The sequence below is a fragment of the Lactuca serriola genome, chromosome 7, assembly GCF_051521515.1.
Source record: "Lactuca serriola cultivar US96UC23 chromosome 7, Lser_US96UC23_V15, whole genome shotgun sequence".
Classification (NCBI taxonomy): domain Eukaryota; kingdom Viridiplantae; phylum Streptophyta; class Magnoliopsida; order Asterales; family Asteraceae; genus Lactuca; species Lactuca serriola.
Window position 1 is genome coordinate 183,709,559 of NC_136414.1, and position 15,575 is coordinate 183,725,133.

Genomic DNA, 15,575 nt, shown 5'->3' on the forward strand with positions numbered 1-15,575 from the left:
GCCCTACGTAGTGGGTGAAGTCCTTGCATGCGTTTAATGAAGTACAACCTGTGTACACATAAACTACACCCCACGTACTTCAAGATTCCCAAAAAAATAACTTAAACCAAGGAAAGTTTACATGAGCAGTGGGTGTTACAAGTATCATCCCACAATAAGGTCTAAACTTTACTTCCTTAAAGCCCAAAGTTTTTTTATGATCGAATTACAGTCCACAATCCCTTAATTAAATAACATCTTGAAACAGGGTGTTACATGATCACAATTCCCCTTTTCAACTGTTATACAACACTATTCCAGACTATGGCTTATTTAAACCATTTCTAGGTGATGGTGTATCTGAATCTACTAGGTCTTTAGAACTTTCAAGCTTCTCTGATCCGACTCCATCTCATCCAGAGAACCAACATTTTGGTAATCCTATGTGACTACCTACGTCTGCATCTGTTATTGGCCCATGTCCTCTCTGTCCGGATACTAATGGGCATGTTGAGCTCTCTTCATCCTAGTCGCACACTCCTTCCAAATAGTCTTATATCCCAACTTCATCCTCGTCATCTCCTGGTACATCTTCACAGCAACTTGCTACTCCAATCACCCGTACTAAATAAGGTGTCTATCGACCCAATCCTTAGTATCCTACCTTGGTAAAAATGCTCTATGGATTGCCTTTCCTTACACAGCTTCTACAAACATATGAGCCCAAAGGTTTCAAATCAACCATTAAATCTCTTGCATGGTTCCAATCCATGGATGAAGAAGTACATGCTCTGCAGGAAAATCGTACATAGGAACTTGTTCCCATGTCCTCCAGGTGTCAGTGTTGTTGGAGTTAAATGGGTCTATCGCACCAAATTTAATGTAAATAAGTTTGTTGACTGTCTATCATACATGGGAGCGTGTTCCCATGGGAGCTTGTTCCCATGCGCGACTTGTTGCTCAAGGCTACACTCAGGTTCCTGGATTTGATTTTAACTCTTCCTTCAGTCCGATAATTAAAGCATCAATAGTTCATATTGTTTTGAGTTTGGTTGTCATGCAAAATGGACTTTACATCAACTGGACATCAAAAATGCATTTCTCAGTGGTGTTCGTTCTAAAAGAATTTTCATGGAGCAACCACTAGGATATGTAGATACTTCTTATACAAACCGTGTATGACGTCTTCAGAAAGCCTTGTACGGTATAAAACAAGCACACCATGCATGGTTTCAATGATTCAATGATTTTGTTACTCGCTTGGGTTTAAGTGTGGTCAAGCTGATACATCCTTGTTTGTTCTTTGCAAGGAACATACTATTTTGTATTTACTTTTTATATTGACGACATAATCTTGACAGGGAACAATGAACCTATGATTACCTCCTTAATCAAAATGATGAATGTTGCCTTTTCTATTAAAGATCAAGGGAGACTTTTTTAATTTCTTACTTTAGAGGTCGGTTACACAACTGGCGGTCTATTTCTCAGCCAACTAAAGTATGCTTGAAACATTCTCATGTGTTAACTTCATGAAAGAAAGAGTGTAACAACACCCATGGTGTCTGTTCAGCAATTACAACATGTTGGGAATCCATTCAATGACTCTACTTTATATTGCTCCTTAGTGGGTGAATTCTAGTATTTAGCCATCACTCGTCTTGACATTTCATTTGTGGTCAATCATGTCAGCCACTTTTTATAGAATCCTATTGATGATCATTTTCTTACTGTTAAGCTTATTCTACGACTCTACATTATGTGAAAGGCATATCACATTTCAGATTGACTTACTCTTGCTCCAATCCTCGTTTTCTCGCTAATTCAAATGTTGATTGGGCATCTTGTCCTGACACCTTATTTTGTGGTGTTCCAAAAAACAGCCTATTGTCTGTCGCTCATGTTGTGAGTCTGAGTATCGCTCCCTTGAAAATGTTGTTGCAGACATTATTTAGGTCACATATCTCCTTATTGATTTACACTTTTGTCTTACAACTTGTCTGCTCTTGCTATGTGACAACAAGGGAGCAGTGTTCATTAGTGACAACCCAGTCTCTCATAAATGTGAAAAACGTAATGAACTCGACTATCATTTTACTCGGAAGTTAAAGACTCAATTTATTCCATCCCACTTAAACGTTGCAGATGTATTCACTAAAAGTCTTCCTCAATCCTTGTTCTCCGCCTTTCGTTCCAAGCTTGAACAAAATCCCACGATTCGCCGGGGGGGATTAAGGATAATAACAGAGATTATGAAGATCCTCTTTTAGATTTTTTTTTTCCTTGTGTCTTACTATTGTATGTATCTTCTGTAATCTCTGTATTTCTTACCTCTTTGTATACTTGTGTATATATGAAAAGTCTCATGCCTTTAACTAAGGCATATATTTCTAATTTAATTAAAATAAAATAATGGTGTGACAACTGACAATCAAATTGAGTGGGTTGAAAAAAAAGCTCCGATGTGTCATTGAGTTGGGAATGGTTCATTCCTTCCACCTTAAGAGGACCTTATTATACTAACACAAAAAACATGGAATCCCCCAAATAATGAATCTGGTGATGACACCATTGTGGGGTGCACCTAAATGTCTCTCACATCCTTGGCCATTAACTTGGCACGCATAGATATGATACATATGTTAACCTTTACTAAATCATATAAAGGCTTAAAGCAGTGGCGAGTCTAGAATTGAAAATCATATGGTTCATCAATATTTCTATAGAAAAATTTCTATACAAATTCAAAGATTTTATTGGTAAGATAGATCCTGAATTTTTTCTAAGATAAGTCACAAAAAAATTCTATAGATATTAGATAAATTTGAAAAATTAGGTGGGTCATTGGACCACCTTCCTTATGCATACCCTCACCACTCGCTTAAAGTAAAATGAAGTCTTATAAAAGACACAATTTTTTTCCCAACACTAATATTGTCAAATTGCATTTAATACCATTAATCTAACACGTTATCTATCTTGTCTATTTTTTTCTCTTATTTTAGCAACAATTGACAGAAATTTGGCTTTAAAATAAAGCTAAGCTGAATTATGTTACTATTTTGCATAAAAAAACGAATTGTTAATGAAAATTTGCATCAAATACGTGGATTGTTAATCACAGTCAGTGCCTCGGCTTCATAAATCATAATCATACAAAGTTCGGTGTCTTCTTTGTATCCATTTACGTTGTATGGTCGGTGTCAAACACCATAAATCAAAACGTTGATCACATTTTCCGGTTGTCCCGTTGTCAAGTAGAGTTAATCATCTCAAGTTGCTTTCTATTTAGAATGCTTTGGTTTTATAACAATAATTCGTAAAAAGGATAAACCTTTGTAAACAAGAATTCCCTCCTTTCACGTCTAGTTCACTTTTAACTTGGTATACTTTAACTATAAGCATCAAAAAAGTTCAAATTCATAATCATTACATCAAGAAAATAATAAAACGACATAAAAACATATAGAAGATTGAGTTATTCTATAATTAATAGAGTTATTTGGAAGAATCTTTTATAAGATTTGAAAAACTTATAAAGTTTAAGTTATGAGCTACTAATTACTAGACTAGTTAGTAACTCTTAAAACTTTTATGGGTTTCATAAACAACTTAAAAGTGTTTGGTTTCATGAAAATGAATATATAAATTCAATCCCACCAAGTAGAGGTTCAAATTTCGATAAATAATTTATCTAAAAATAGATAATAATCAAATAAGAACCCTAGAAATGTAAAAACCAGAAAACATGAAACTGGGGACCAACACCCATCAAGAATCTTGAAATAAAAAGGGGAAGTATTTAATGGATGGTGTAAATGGTGGAGGCCATGGTTTTCTTTAAGTGGTTTTCCCCATTCATTGCATACACATGTCTTTTAAACCCCTTATTCTTTAGTGCACTTCACATGTCTTGTTTTTTCAAGATAAAATCTGGTCAATATACCCTTTTCTTTTGACTTTTAACCCAATCTCTCTCAAATTTACCACAATCTTCTTACCTTTCCACTTTCCACCTTTGACCAATGCCATAGATATAAAGTTTACTATAGGAGATGTAGGTCTAGGTGTAATTGTAAATTTAGATTTGACCTTTACCCTTTTACCATTTATGTATTATTATTTGTTTCTTGCTTTTACTAATTATCAAGGGTCTTGTTTGATAGTTGTTATCGAGTCAGATCTAATTAAATAAGACTGATCGTCTGAATCTAACTGAGTAAGAGACATTTTAGAATAATCATGGTTTAAATGTGATATCAAACAATCTAAATCTAACCAAAACAGATTCAACCTCTTATCAAACGAGTAAAAGACATAGCAAACATGAAATATCACCTAATACTTTTAGTTTTATTATTGTGTATTTGTCTTTGGTTATTTCTTCATTATGAGCTCACACGTTTCATTTGCATGAGATGAAACATTGTGGACCAACATTTCTTTTATGTAAGAAGCAAATAAGAAAAAGTAAAAAAAAAAGATTGATTTTTTATTGATGAAATGGTTTAACAAAAAGAAAACCCCCAAAGTATATAACTAATCAAGTACAACTAAGGCCTACCATTACAATTGCTTCCTCCAAATTTTCTCTTGTTTTCTTTTTGTATATATCTTCATGTTATCTCATATATATACACAAAGGACATATCCATATCTTGAACAAGCCATGGGAGCCCACTTGTAATTACATTGGGTACACGCTATCTCAATTGGAGGAAGACACGATAGGCACAAACAAGATAGGCTTATGAGAAAGGGGGTAGATTGGGAATTCTAAAAAAGGTTAAACATTTTGATGAGAAAAGAATGATGGGTATTGAAAATGGCTACTAAAGATTCATAAAGAGCAATAGTGGTGAGGTGAGGTGGGGTGGGGTGAATGAATGGAATCTTGAATCTTGAAGTTTTAATAAACTTGCAAAGCTTATGATAAATTTACTAATCTAACCCTCTCTGGTTCCCACTTACATTTTTGACTTTCAACTTGAGCTCTTAATGATATGAAATTATTGTGGTTTTAATGTAGTAGTGAAGAAGATGAAGCTGTAGCAATAGATGTAAACCGGGGGTGTATGATGAGAAGGAAATTACCATTCTGCCCTTCATCACACTCAAAAGTGGGGTTTAAATGGAAAATTACCATTTTGCCCTTCAGAAGCTGTAATGGCGGACAGAGGATTCCAACACTTCTCGACAAGGGCATACCATTTCCTTCACACGGTTACCTTTTTTGTAAATCTTGATTGTTGGCACAATTCTGACATTCTCAACGCTTGCAATTTCAGGGCTTTCTTCAATATCAACCTTTCATTAAAAAAGAAAAATTATTTAACAAATGTATACATGCTTTTTTCCCTATTATAAAAATCAAAACTTTTTTATAAACCCATGATTTTTTCCCTTTTGGGTGTTTGAATATAGTACAAGAAACGTATAAAGATAGTAACAATTGTTGTACCTTGAGAAAATTTATAGAAGGATATTTGGCACATAATGTATCAAGAAAAGGAGATATTTGCTTGCATTGAAGATCAGATGTTGTTCTAAAAAGAACAACAGATGCTCCTGCATTTCAAATTTTACAAAAAGTTAAAAACTTTAGCAAGAAACGAAGGGCGTTTTGGGAAAAATAAAGAACAAACAAACCAGTTGAAGCAATTGCAGCTTTGAACTGTTCAAGACCGGTTATTAATTCAACTTCACCACCAAATTTCATATTATAAACTTCTTCCCCAAGTGACTTTTTTAATGCCACTTGGGCATGAAATAAAGATTCTGCTATATCATTATTATTTGGAAGCTCTCTTCTCAAAACTTCATAATCTCTCACTGATTCGCTCCACCTTTCAAGCTGCAATTTAGAAAAAGAAAACATATTTCAAAATTTTGATCAAAAAAGCAAATACCCTTTTGTTTCTTTAGCAAAATGACAATATGTAACAAATAATGTACAATGTCTATATTGGTAGCAAAATGTAAAACTGTAAAAATGCTGTTTCAGTGTTACTTGTTATTATAAGTAAAAGTTAAACATATTGCTATTATCGATAAAAGAATGTAAGTATGATTTTTTTCCTTTCTATATATAGAAATTGGTTTGTTAATATGTAACTCATAGTTAAGAGGCTTGTGAACATGGCTTGAGTTCAACAAAAAGGAAAGTTGAGATTATATTGTTGTAGGAAGGGTATATCAGGCAACATAAATGACTTTGAATGCTCCCCTTCTTTACTTCCAATTTCACTATCTTTATTATAAAGAGTAAAAACAAGAATCACTATATATACCTTGCTATATGTAGCAGCTCTTCGAAGAAGGGCTTTTGTGTAATTTGGATGAATGAGAAGTGCTTGATTGCAATCATCAAGAGATCTTTCAAACAACCCGAGTTTAAACCAACATGCTGCTCGATTACAGTAAAGAATTGGATTTGAAGGATCAAATCTAAGCCCTTCACCATAAGCTGAACAAGCTTCTGTGAATCTTTCTGACTTAAAAAGATCATTCCCACGTGTTCTTGCTCTTGATAATGACCTTATATTTTGAAGCAAAACAGCAATCTCAACGTTTCTTGGATCAATTTGTCCTGATTTCTCAATAGAAGTAACCGCATTCTCAAATCTTTATGAAAAAAAAACAAAAAAAATGTCATTTTGAATCATCTCCCATGTGGGAAATCGTTTAAATGCTAGATATATAAAGAACAAACAGTAAAAGTAAATACTAAAACGATTGATGCAAACACAAAAAGAAAAACAAAAAGAAAAACTCACCTTCCAAAAGACATGTCGATTTGAGCACGAACAAAAAAGAGATATGCTTCTGAAAGCATTCCAAAAAACTTTGCTTGTGAACATGAAGCGCTATTAGATGCTTCGAATTTAGGCATGTTTAAAATGGTTGCTTCTGCATTATCTAATTGACGAAGCTTCAATAGTGCTTCAGCTTTGCACGCAAATAGCTAAAAGGTTTGATAACAACATATTCAGTTTCTTAATTTTTCATTATAATAATGATAATGATTCGATAATCAACTGTTTACCTGAGGACACGTGTCTGCTCCAGATGAGATTGCAGCGTCACTTTCACGTAACACACCAACCCAGTCCCGGACTCTTCTACAGTCGGTGCATTTGCTCAAGTGTTTTTCCACAAGTTGTAATTTTTGGAGCTCTTTCGGGTCGGGTTGGTACCCGGGAAAATAAAGGTGTGCCCTTGCATTTTCAACCTGTCCTAAACTGCCATTGGTTACATGAGATTAGATGAATAACCTAATGAAAAATGATGATTCATGATTATGGGTAAATGAAGAAGTAAAACACAAGAATGGGAAATGATGATTGGAATTTGGAACATAGTTCGTAAAATCAAATGTCAACGAGATGAATTAGATCTGAGAAATGGGTTTGGGTGAAATTTCAAGATTTGTTGAAAAGGGTATAGTGAAAAAGAGGAAAAGATTTGAACTTTTATTGAACTCACCTAATAAGAAGAGATCCTAAGCGATGGTGAGCTCTCACATATCCAGAATCCAATTTAATGGCTTCGTCGCATTCTTTGACTGCTTCGGTCAACCTTTTCAGACACATCAATGCGGCTGCTCGGTTGCAGTGATAGGCTGCATTCGCCGGCGATTGAGCAATTGCTCGCTCGTAGAAACTCAATGCCTCTAAAAAGTGACCCTTTTTGTACTCTTCGTTTCCTAGTCTTTTCAAATCTTCCGGATCCATTGATGATCTCTTTGAAAAGGGTGAATTTGAAACGCCGGAAACAGGGGTTTCTGGTTTACCGCCGGAGACGGTGGATTTGATGGTGGGACTGGAACTGGAACCGGAACCGGAACCCAAACCTCCCCGCATTATGCTGCCATGGCCGTAATTACCGGTGCCTAGACTTAACACATCGGGTTTAGAGGTTCGACTTGTCATCATCCCCGTTTTGAGAACCCTCCCGGAAGGGCATATATTTCCTGTAGGAAGTACATTGACAGGCGGAGATGTAGCGGAACTTCCACCGGTAAAAATTGATGGGTGGCCGCCGCTGACGCTACCGGATTCCGACCGAGTGTGACCCGATTTAACACCTCTAGCCCCACCAACGGAAAATGTCGGTGAACTGTCGACCGACAACTCACCGGAATGGTTATTGGGAGTCCCACTGGAGTCTGACTTTCTAGTACCGGAACCAACCTGGAGTCCATTTCCAGTCCGACCTGAAACCGATCCGGATGAGCTAGAGCTGCTACTAACCGCTGGCCCATCTCGTAAAGGCGAAATGGGCGAACCCAAATCAAGTTCTCGGAAGTCTGGTTTATTGGTGTTATCGCCGCCGCAAGTGACCGTCTTCCGGAGGCGATCGGAGAGTGTATCAAACCCTAACCCCGAATCCGGCTTCCGTGAATGCGACATTCCCGAAAAACTTCAGAAAAAAAATACCCTTCACCAACAGAGAGATAAAGCTTCAAACTTTCTCTCTCCCCACACAATCTTTTCTACTGATGTTACCAATGGCTGTGGTTGAAACTAAAATACAACCACCGACGAATTACAACACAGAGAAACATAGAACACAAGAAGGAAAGAAAAAGAAAGAAAAAGATGGGGATCTCGTGATTTAAAGGGGAAGCAAAGAATGAATGTGAAATGGTTGAAGATAGAGAGAGAAAGAAAGAGAAGGGTTTCACAGAGAGAGAGGAAAGAGAAGAGAAGGAGATGATGGATTTTTTATATTATTTTCAGATTTTTTTTTTTTTTTTTTTTTGTAATTTAATTATTTCCCCTTCTTGCCTGCTGCTTCACGAGCTAGAGGTTACCCTCTTTAAATACTCTCTATTTTTTGTAGTATTTTATTATTATTATTTTGGTTTTCTTGATCTATGCTATCTCTTCTATTTATAATAATGAAATACCTAAACCCCATTAAATGTTGCTCGATATCTAATCAATCACTTTTTATTATATATTGTTTCCATTTTTTTATTTTTTCAATAATTTAAATGAAATTCTAGTGGATGAAAAGGGTACCCACAAATTAAAAAGGAGAAAATTTTAGTTAAAACGAATTAAATGGGCAAAGTATTTTGAAGGTCAAACAAGAAAGATGTGACAAATAACGTGTGAAAAGTTTTAGTCTAATAAATTTTGAAATGGGTACGATGTACAATGAGTTATTAATGAAATACAATGAATTGTATGTGTATTTGATAAGTAGTAGTATATAACTATATATAAATGATTATTTGCTTATGAGGTCAATGTGACATCCGAAACTTTAAACATATTATTCCATCATATAATAAGTTTATGGTATAAATGATATAAAATGAGATAACTTGCGTAACCATGTGCCTTTTGAAAGTCAAAAGGAGACCATAAAGAAACTAACAAACTCATGGGAACTCTTACCAAACTTTCTAACAGCAACCCGATAATAAATCGTTGTTATCTAGTAAATGCAATATAAGCATTTTGCGTGTAGGCTTAAAGTTTTTATAGGTTTAAGGATATATGCTTTTATATTGTACATTGGTACAAATATACATGCTATGTTGATATCATTGATCTCATGTTAGAAGTACATGTATAGTGATGAATAAGATTCAAGACTGCATATGCTAATATGCTTACCCCGAGTGAATTTTTTTGGGTGATTATTATAAAACTAAATTATTGAGGGTGATTACAGTAAAACTGACTAAGATCGTCAATTTTGGAAACCATTGATTTCTTCATTAATTTCGGATTCCTTTGACTTATTTCCAAAACAACCCATGATGGTCAACCGTAAAACAAAACCATACTTATCGTTTTCTTATATAAACGACTCTCCTCTTGAGGAGAAAGGACGACATTTTTAGCTCTTGTTTTCTTCATATGAACTCAAAATCTTCTAGCAATTTGGCTTACGTTTTCTATGCCTAGATTCGTAAGTGTCGCATTGGGATTATCCTAGGCCGAGTTTCTTGTAACCCGGGTATAGGGTAGAAATATCAGTTCGGAAAGTGTTTACACGATCCAAGGGATATCCAAATCTCCAATAAAACCCTACCCAATTTTCTAACAATCGAATTGATATAATCTGTTTCTGGAGATGGGTGAATCAATCCGCGAGATGACCACGAAGTTCACAAAACTAGAGAAGTTTGGAGGCGTTGATTTCAAGCGTTGGAAAAAGAAGATGCACTTCATGCTGACCACTCTTAAGGCAACATATGTGTTGACTACTCCAAGACCACCTGAACCGAAGGAAGGTATTGATGAGACACTTGAAGAGACCATGAAGAGGCAAAAGTGGGACAACGATGACTACATCTGCAAAGGTCACATCTTGAACGGTATGTATGATGCTCTATTTGATATACATGGTGAGCTTTAACTATTAAGGATTTGTGGGACACCCTTGAATTGAAATACATCACTAAATTTAATAACTTTAAGATAGTCGATTCAAGGTCTGTCACTGAACAATACAATGAATTCTTTGGTATTTATGATCAATTTAAACTGCATAACATGAATATGGATGAATCCATTGTTGTGTCAAGTGTAATTGACAAACTTCCACCATCTTTGAAGGATTTAAAACATAACCTAAAACATCAAAATGAGGAGTTGTCATTGGTTCAACTTGCTAGTCATATTCATATTGAAGAATCTCTTCATATGAAGGAAATTGACAAATCTGATAAAACCAAAGGGAAAGTTGAATCTGGACAACCCTCTATTCATATGGTTGAAAAAAAGCCAAGATCCCGAACCATAAAGGACATGGCAAACGTAAGCATGAACATGTCCCAAATAACTCCAACAAAAAGAAAAAAGGAACTGGTTTGTTGGAGGTGCAACAGGGTGGGGATTGCAAGTGTGATTGTTATGTGAACTTAGGCAACAATAGTAACAAGAATGGTGTTGGAAACAGTGGAGCCAATGGAAGTATGAGTGTGTCGTCGAGCCAAGTTGAGGGAGGTAAGTTTTTTACTAACTTGGATAATTATAATTAGAATTATGTTTAATATGTTTCACTAATTCCTGAATCATTCTATGTACAAGATGATAATTATCACACCCCCGGACCAGACGGTGGAAACGTCCGGAGGCGGTAGACTTCATTGTGCAGTATCATAACAATTGAATATAAATGAAACAGAGCAATCCAAACATCATACATTGAGATAACCAACTTACATTGTTTACATATTGTATTTGTTCTTCGAGTTACACAAAAGATACATAAGTAAAAAAGGATCCAAACTACAGCTAAATGGTCTTGCATCAGCATTCCTTGTTTTCTGCTTACTAGATCCCTGAGAATACAAGTCGTTTTGAAAAGCGTCAACTAAAAAGTTGGTGAGTTCATAAGTATTTTTGTATAAAATCGTTTACACTTGTTTAGAATCGTTCTCGTTGTACTTTCAGAAAATCATATATTTTCTATAAAATCATTTGAAGTCTTGCCTTGAAAATCATGGATGTATGTGTGCATGTCATTACTTTTGTTCATCCTTATAAGGAGTGATTTTGAAAAGTAGTGTGATTTGTAAAAGCGAGTTGTGTCCGAGAATAGTTCTTTTGAATAGTAGCAATCAACCGTTTCAAGAAAAATCCCTTATTTTCAAAGAGGAAATATGGTTGAAAATTATGTTCCTCTTATCGAGAAAAATTGAGTGTGTGCGTTCTAGTTTATCGTTATCGAAGTCGTAGAAAAATCGTTTTCTCCAGAAATTCCTATATTTTCTGCTATAAAATATTCGTAAGTTCTAGTTTATCGTTATCGAAATCTTAGAAAAATTGTTTTCTCTAGAAAATCCTATATTTTATGCTATAAAATATTCATAAGTTCTAGTTTATCGTTATCGAAAGCGTACAAAATCGTTTTCCATAGAGTCCTACGCTTTTTACTTTGTAAAATAGTAGTATTTCAACTCTATGCTTTTTAGGAGAAAGAATCATCATGGCTATTGTGGACATTCTACGCGATGAAGAAGCACAGTCAACACAACAAATGCGGACCATCTCCTATCACGTATAAGACAGTCAACACAACGTGTCAAATTTTATTTATGAGGTTTTCCTTACATAAATTTCTTGTTAATATAACATATTCTAGTGAGTCGTTATAACCATACTAATCCTGACGGAGTGCCTGTTTTGGCGTTTCCCAGGTGCCCTCGGTTTGGAAAAGACATTTGTCACCCTAGATTGGCCTGTCTAGCTGTAGCGAACAGCGAAGGTGCGGGGGATCAACCCCGTATAGATCTATACACAAATTTCCGCTCTCCCTCCAGGAGACTCTGGCTATAACTCCTTACAGGACTTAGACATACACTAATATTTTTATATTTAGGTACTTTTGAGATTCGTCTGACTAGAATATTAACAACCTGTTGAGCAATCGTTAGAGATTCATTATTTGTTAGATAAATAATGAAACTCGTACTTATTGAATAGAAATATCGTTCTCGTTCCATATCGTTGATTGTGCTCGTTAACTAGGTGCTCGTATTCATTCCTTTTCGTTTATTGAAAAATAAGTCATTTTAGTCAAGAGAAAAAGTGTCAAGTTATAATTTATATAAATTTATAACTGCCGGTTATGACACACATTTTCTGTTTTATGACATATAGAACATTACTTATGTTCTTGGAGGTTTTATGACAACAGCTTATGACATGTAAATATTTCTGTCATAAAGGTCCTACTTGTATATTTTTTGTCGCAAACTTTTATATCGAATATTTATAAAATACCCCCTGATAGTTTGCAATTAGTTCACAAAGTTTCCATTTTCGAAAGTTACTAGAAGCGGTGTCCACTTATCAAGATCTCTATTATACTTTTAGCTCTAGACATGAAGGCATAGATAAAGGGGTTAAGTTGGACACACCTAATAGTTGGGAGGCTCTTTCATACAAAGTATCCTTTGTTCTTTATGAACTTTAGAAATCCTCCATTCATGAGTATATTAGTAAATAATAATGTAATAATATTTCACACACATACAAACATACGTATATATGTAATCATTTAAGAGTTTAGGCAAGATTTGACTTGTACTCTCCCCCAAAAACATTAAAACATCGAAAAAGGTGGGGTATGAAGCTCACCTTGAGTTAGTTGAGGAGTTGTCTGGAGTTATGGAATGAAGATCTCAAGCTTTAACTCTTGGCTGAGATGAGGAACTTCCCTGGGAGGGATGCTTTCCTAAGGATGATCATCACATATTATTATGCATAAAATAATATGGATTCATCTTGAAATATTATAAAATATTAGATAAATTGGATAACTTACTTTAAATTTCCCAAGAAGAAGTTGAGAATTTTGTTTCCAACAAGATCTTGCTCTTGCTTTGGAAATGGATCTTTGAAAGAGAAAGAGAGTAATAGTGAGAAGGAAATGTGAAAAGTCCATATTTCCTTCTACTGACGTGCTTAAGAGTAAGAAAATGGAGGGAATCTTTGGTGCATGGGGATCTGTTGGTCCATGCATGGATATTTGGTGGGTAAAGTATGGGATACTGTGATTTGCATGGGGAATAGGAGTTTTATCAAATCACCAAGTCAACTTCCTTGTCCTTTAATTGGTTTAGGATAAGGTTTTCCTAACTTCTAACCCTTTTATTTTTAAGTAAATATGCTTAAAATAATTCATTTTAGCATAAAATAGTGGTTATAGGGGTCTTAGTTAAGAAAAACACGAGTTTTGTGGGATTCCCGACCTCAAAATACCTTAAAATGATGAAAAAGTCCGAAAATAATGAAAATACGGAGTCATAAGGTGAAATCTGGAGTCATAGTGTAATTTCCGAAGCTCTACATCAAATTCCGGAGGGAAGGGTACATCCTGTCAGGGTCCGAAGTGGTTGGCAAGGAGGTTCCAGAGCCAACAGGCGAGGTCCGGAGTCATTCTCGGATCCGAAGTCAGAAGCGAAATCGTCTGGATCAACTTGGAGGTCCGAACCGCCCACGTCTCCGGAGTCAGAAGGTTGTTCCGAAGCAATTAAGGGTCCGGATGAGAGGCTTCCGAGATGAGCTTCCTCTTGGCTTCCTTAGGAGACGTTCCGGACTAAGAGGTTCAGGACCAAGAGGGTCCTTTTGGGGTTTCCTCTTCCGGTTTTGAGTTGTTTTCGACTAAGGAAGGTACTTAGGGAGATTTGAGATACGTGGAGGAGAGATTTACTATTCTTAGAAAGATTTCGCATACTTAGAGAGATTTGGGAGAGGTTTCACATACTTTGAGAGATTAGGGAGAGATTCACTGTACTTGGAGAGATTTAGGAGAGATTCACTATGCTTGGAGAGATTTGGGAGAGATTCACTATACTTGGAGAGATTTGGGAGAGATTCACTATACTTGGAGATATTTGGGATAGATTCACTACACTTGGTGAGATTTGCATTCCAACACTATATGGCTCCTTAGGAACTCATATTGAACACTTAGGTGTGTTAGCATAAGTCTCACAATAGTCCTTGCTTACTTAAGGGTGAAATTCCCTGGCCAAAAAGGCTAGTTGTGACAATGATGTTGCTTAGTGGATTAACACTGAGGCAATAAACCATGTATGCAAGGATAAATGGTTGTTTGAAACATTAACACCGCTTGAATATGGATCAGTGTTGAGAATGAGAGACGATTCTTTTATACCTATTTGTGGTGTCAGTGTCTTGTGTCTTCAATTTACTTCTGGAAAGACTATTAGGTTTTTTGATGTTTTGTTTGTTCATAAGAATTGAAATAATCTTGTTAGTTCTAGTTGTTTCAGTTATGATGGTTTTAAACAAGTTATTAAGTCGAATAAGTTTAACTTATCTCGAGGTAGAATGTTTATTGGTTTTGGATATTTATATAATAGAATGTTTTGTTTGAGTATTGTTGACAAATTATTACTTGTTCGAAATTCTGTATTTGTATCTTTTACTTCTAATGTTGATAAATCTATGCTTTGGCTGTAAGATTAGGTCATGTCAACTTTAGAAGGATGAATGAGATGTCAAAAGATGGATTAGTTCCAACCGTTGACATGACTTTCGATAATGTAAAACATGTATGCTTACAAAAGTGACAAAACAACCCTTTCCTAGTGTCACTAGAAATTCGGCTATTTTGGATCTTGTACATAGTGACCCGTGTGATTTTCACTCCATTCATTGGGAAATAAAAAGTATGTAGTCACCTTCATCGATGACTGCACTCGATTTTTCTATGTGTATTTGTTATATTCTAAGGACGAAGCCTTAGATAAATTCAAAATATACAAAACCGAGGTGGAATTGCAATTGGGCAATCCGGTGACTAACAGGGGAGGTGAATATATGGATCCCATATACTTCCAATCAGTGGGTATCATTCATGAGATCACGAAACCATACTCATCCCAACAGAACGAAATTGTTGAACCCGAAAATCGAGTTTTAAAGAAAATGGTAAAGTCATTGATGTCATACTCGGGATTGAGTAATGCATTCTGGAGAGAGGCCATGTTAATGGCCTGCTATTTATTAAATACGGTTCCAAAGAAAAAGAACAAATTTGTCTCATATGAACTTTGGTTCAAGAAAAAGCCAAAGTTAAGCTATTTTCGGGTTTGGGGA

General features: G+C 35.5%; 1 protein-coding gene and 1 non-coding gene across 2 annotated transcripts; both read right to left on the reverse strand.

Moving 5' to 3' along the window:
• Positions 1 to 4,450: 4,450 nt before the first annotated feature.
• Positions 4,451 to 8,745, reverse strand: LOC145061329 (TPR repeat-containing thioredoxin TTL1-like). The gene is made up of 7 exons (XM_079008766.1): positions 7,465 to 8,745; positions 7,025 to 7,220; positions 6,756 to 6,943; positions 6,270 to 6,603; positions 5,629 to 5,833; positions 5,441 to 5,547; positions 4,451 to 5,286 (listed from the first exon to the last, which is right to left on the reverse strand). Exons 1-7 carry the CDS (start codon positions 8,388 to 8,390, stop codon positions 5,134 to 5,136), a joined length of 2,109 nt encoding a protein of 702 aa, XP_078864892.1. The 5' UTR covers positions 8,391 to 8,745; the 3' UTR covers positions 4,451 to 5,133.
• LOC145065246 (small nucleolar RNA snoR104) lies at positions 6,087 to 6,206 on the reverse strand. The gene has a single exon (XR_013688390.1). It is a non-coding gene; the product is annotated as a small nucleolar RNA snoR104 (small nucleolar RNA).
• Positions 8,746 to 15,575: the final 6,830 nt, after the last annotated feature.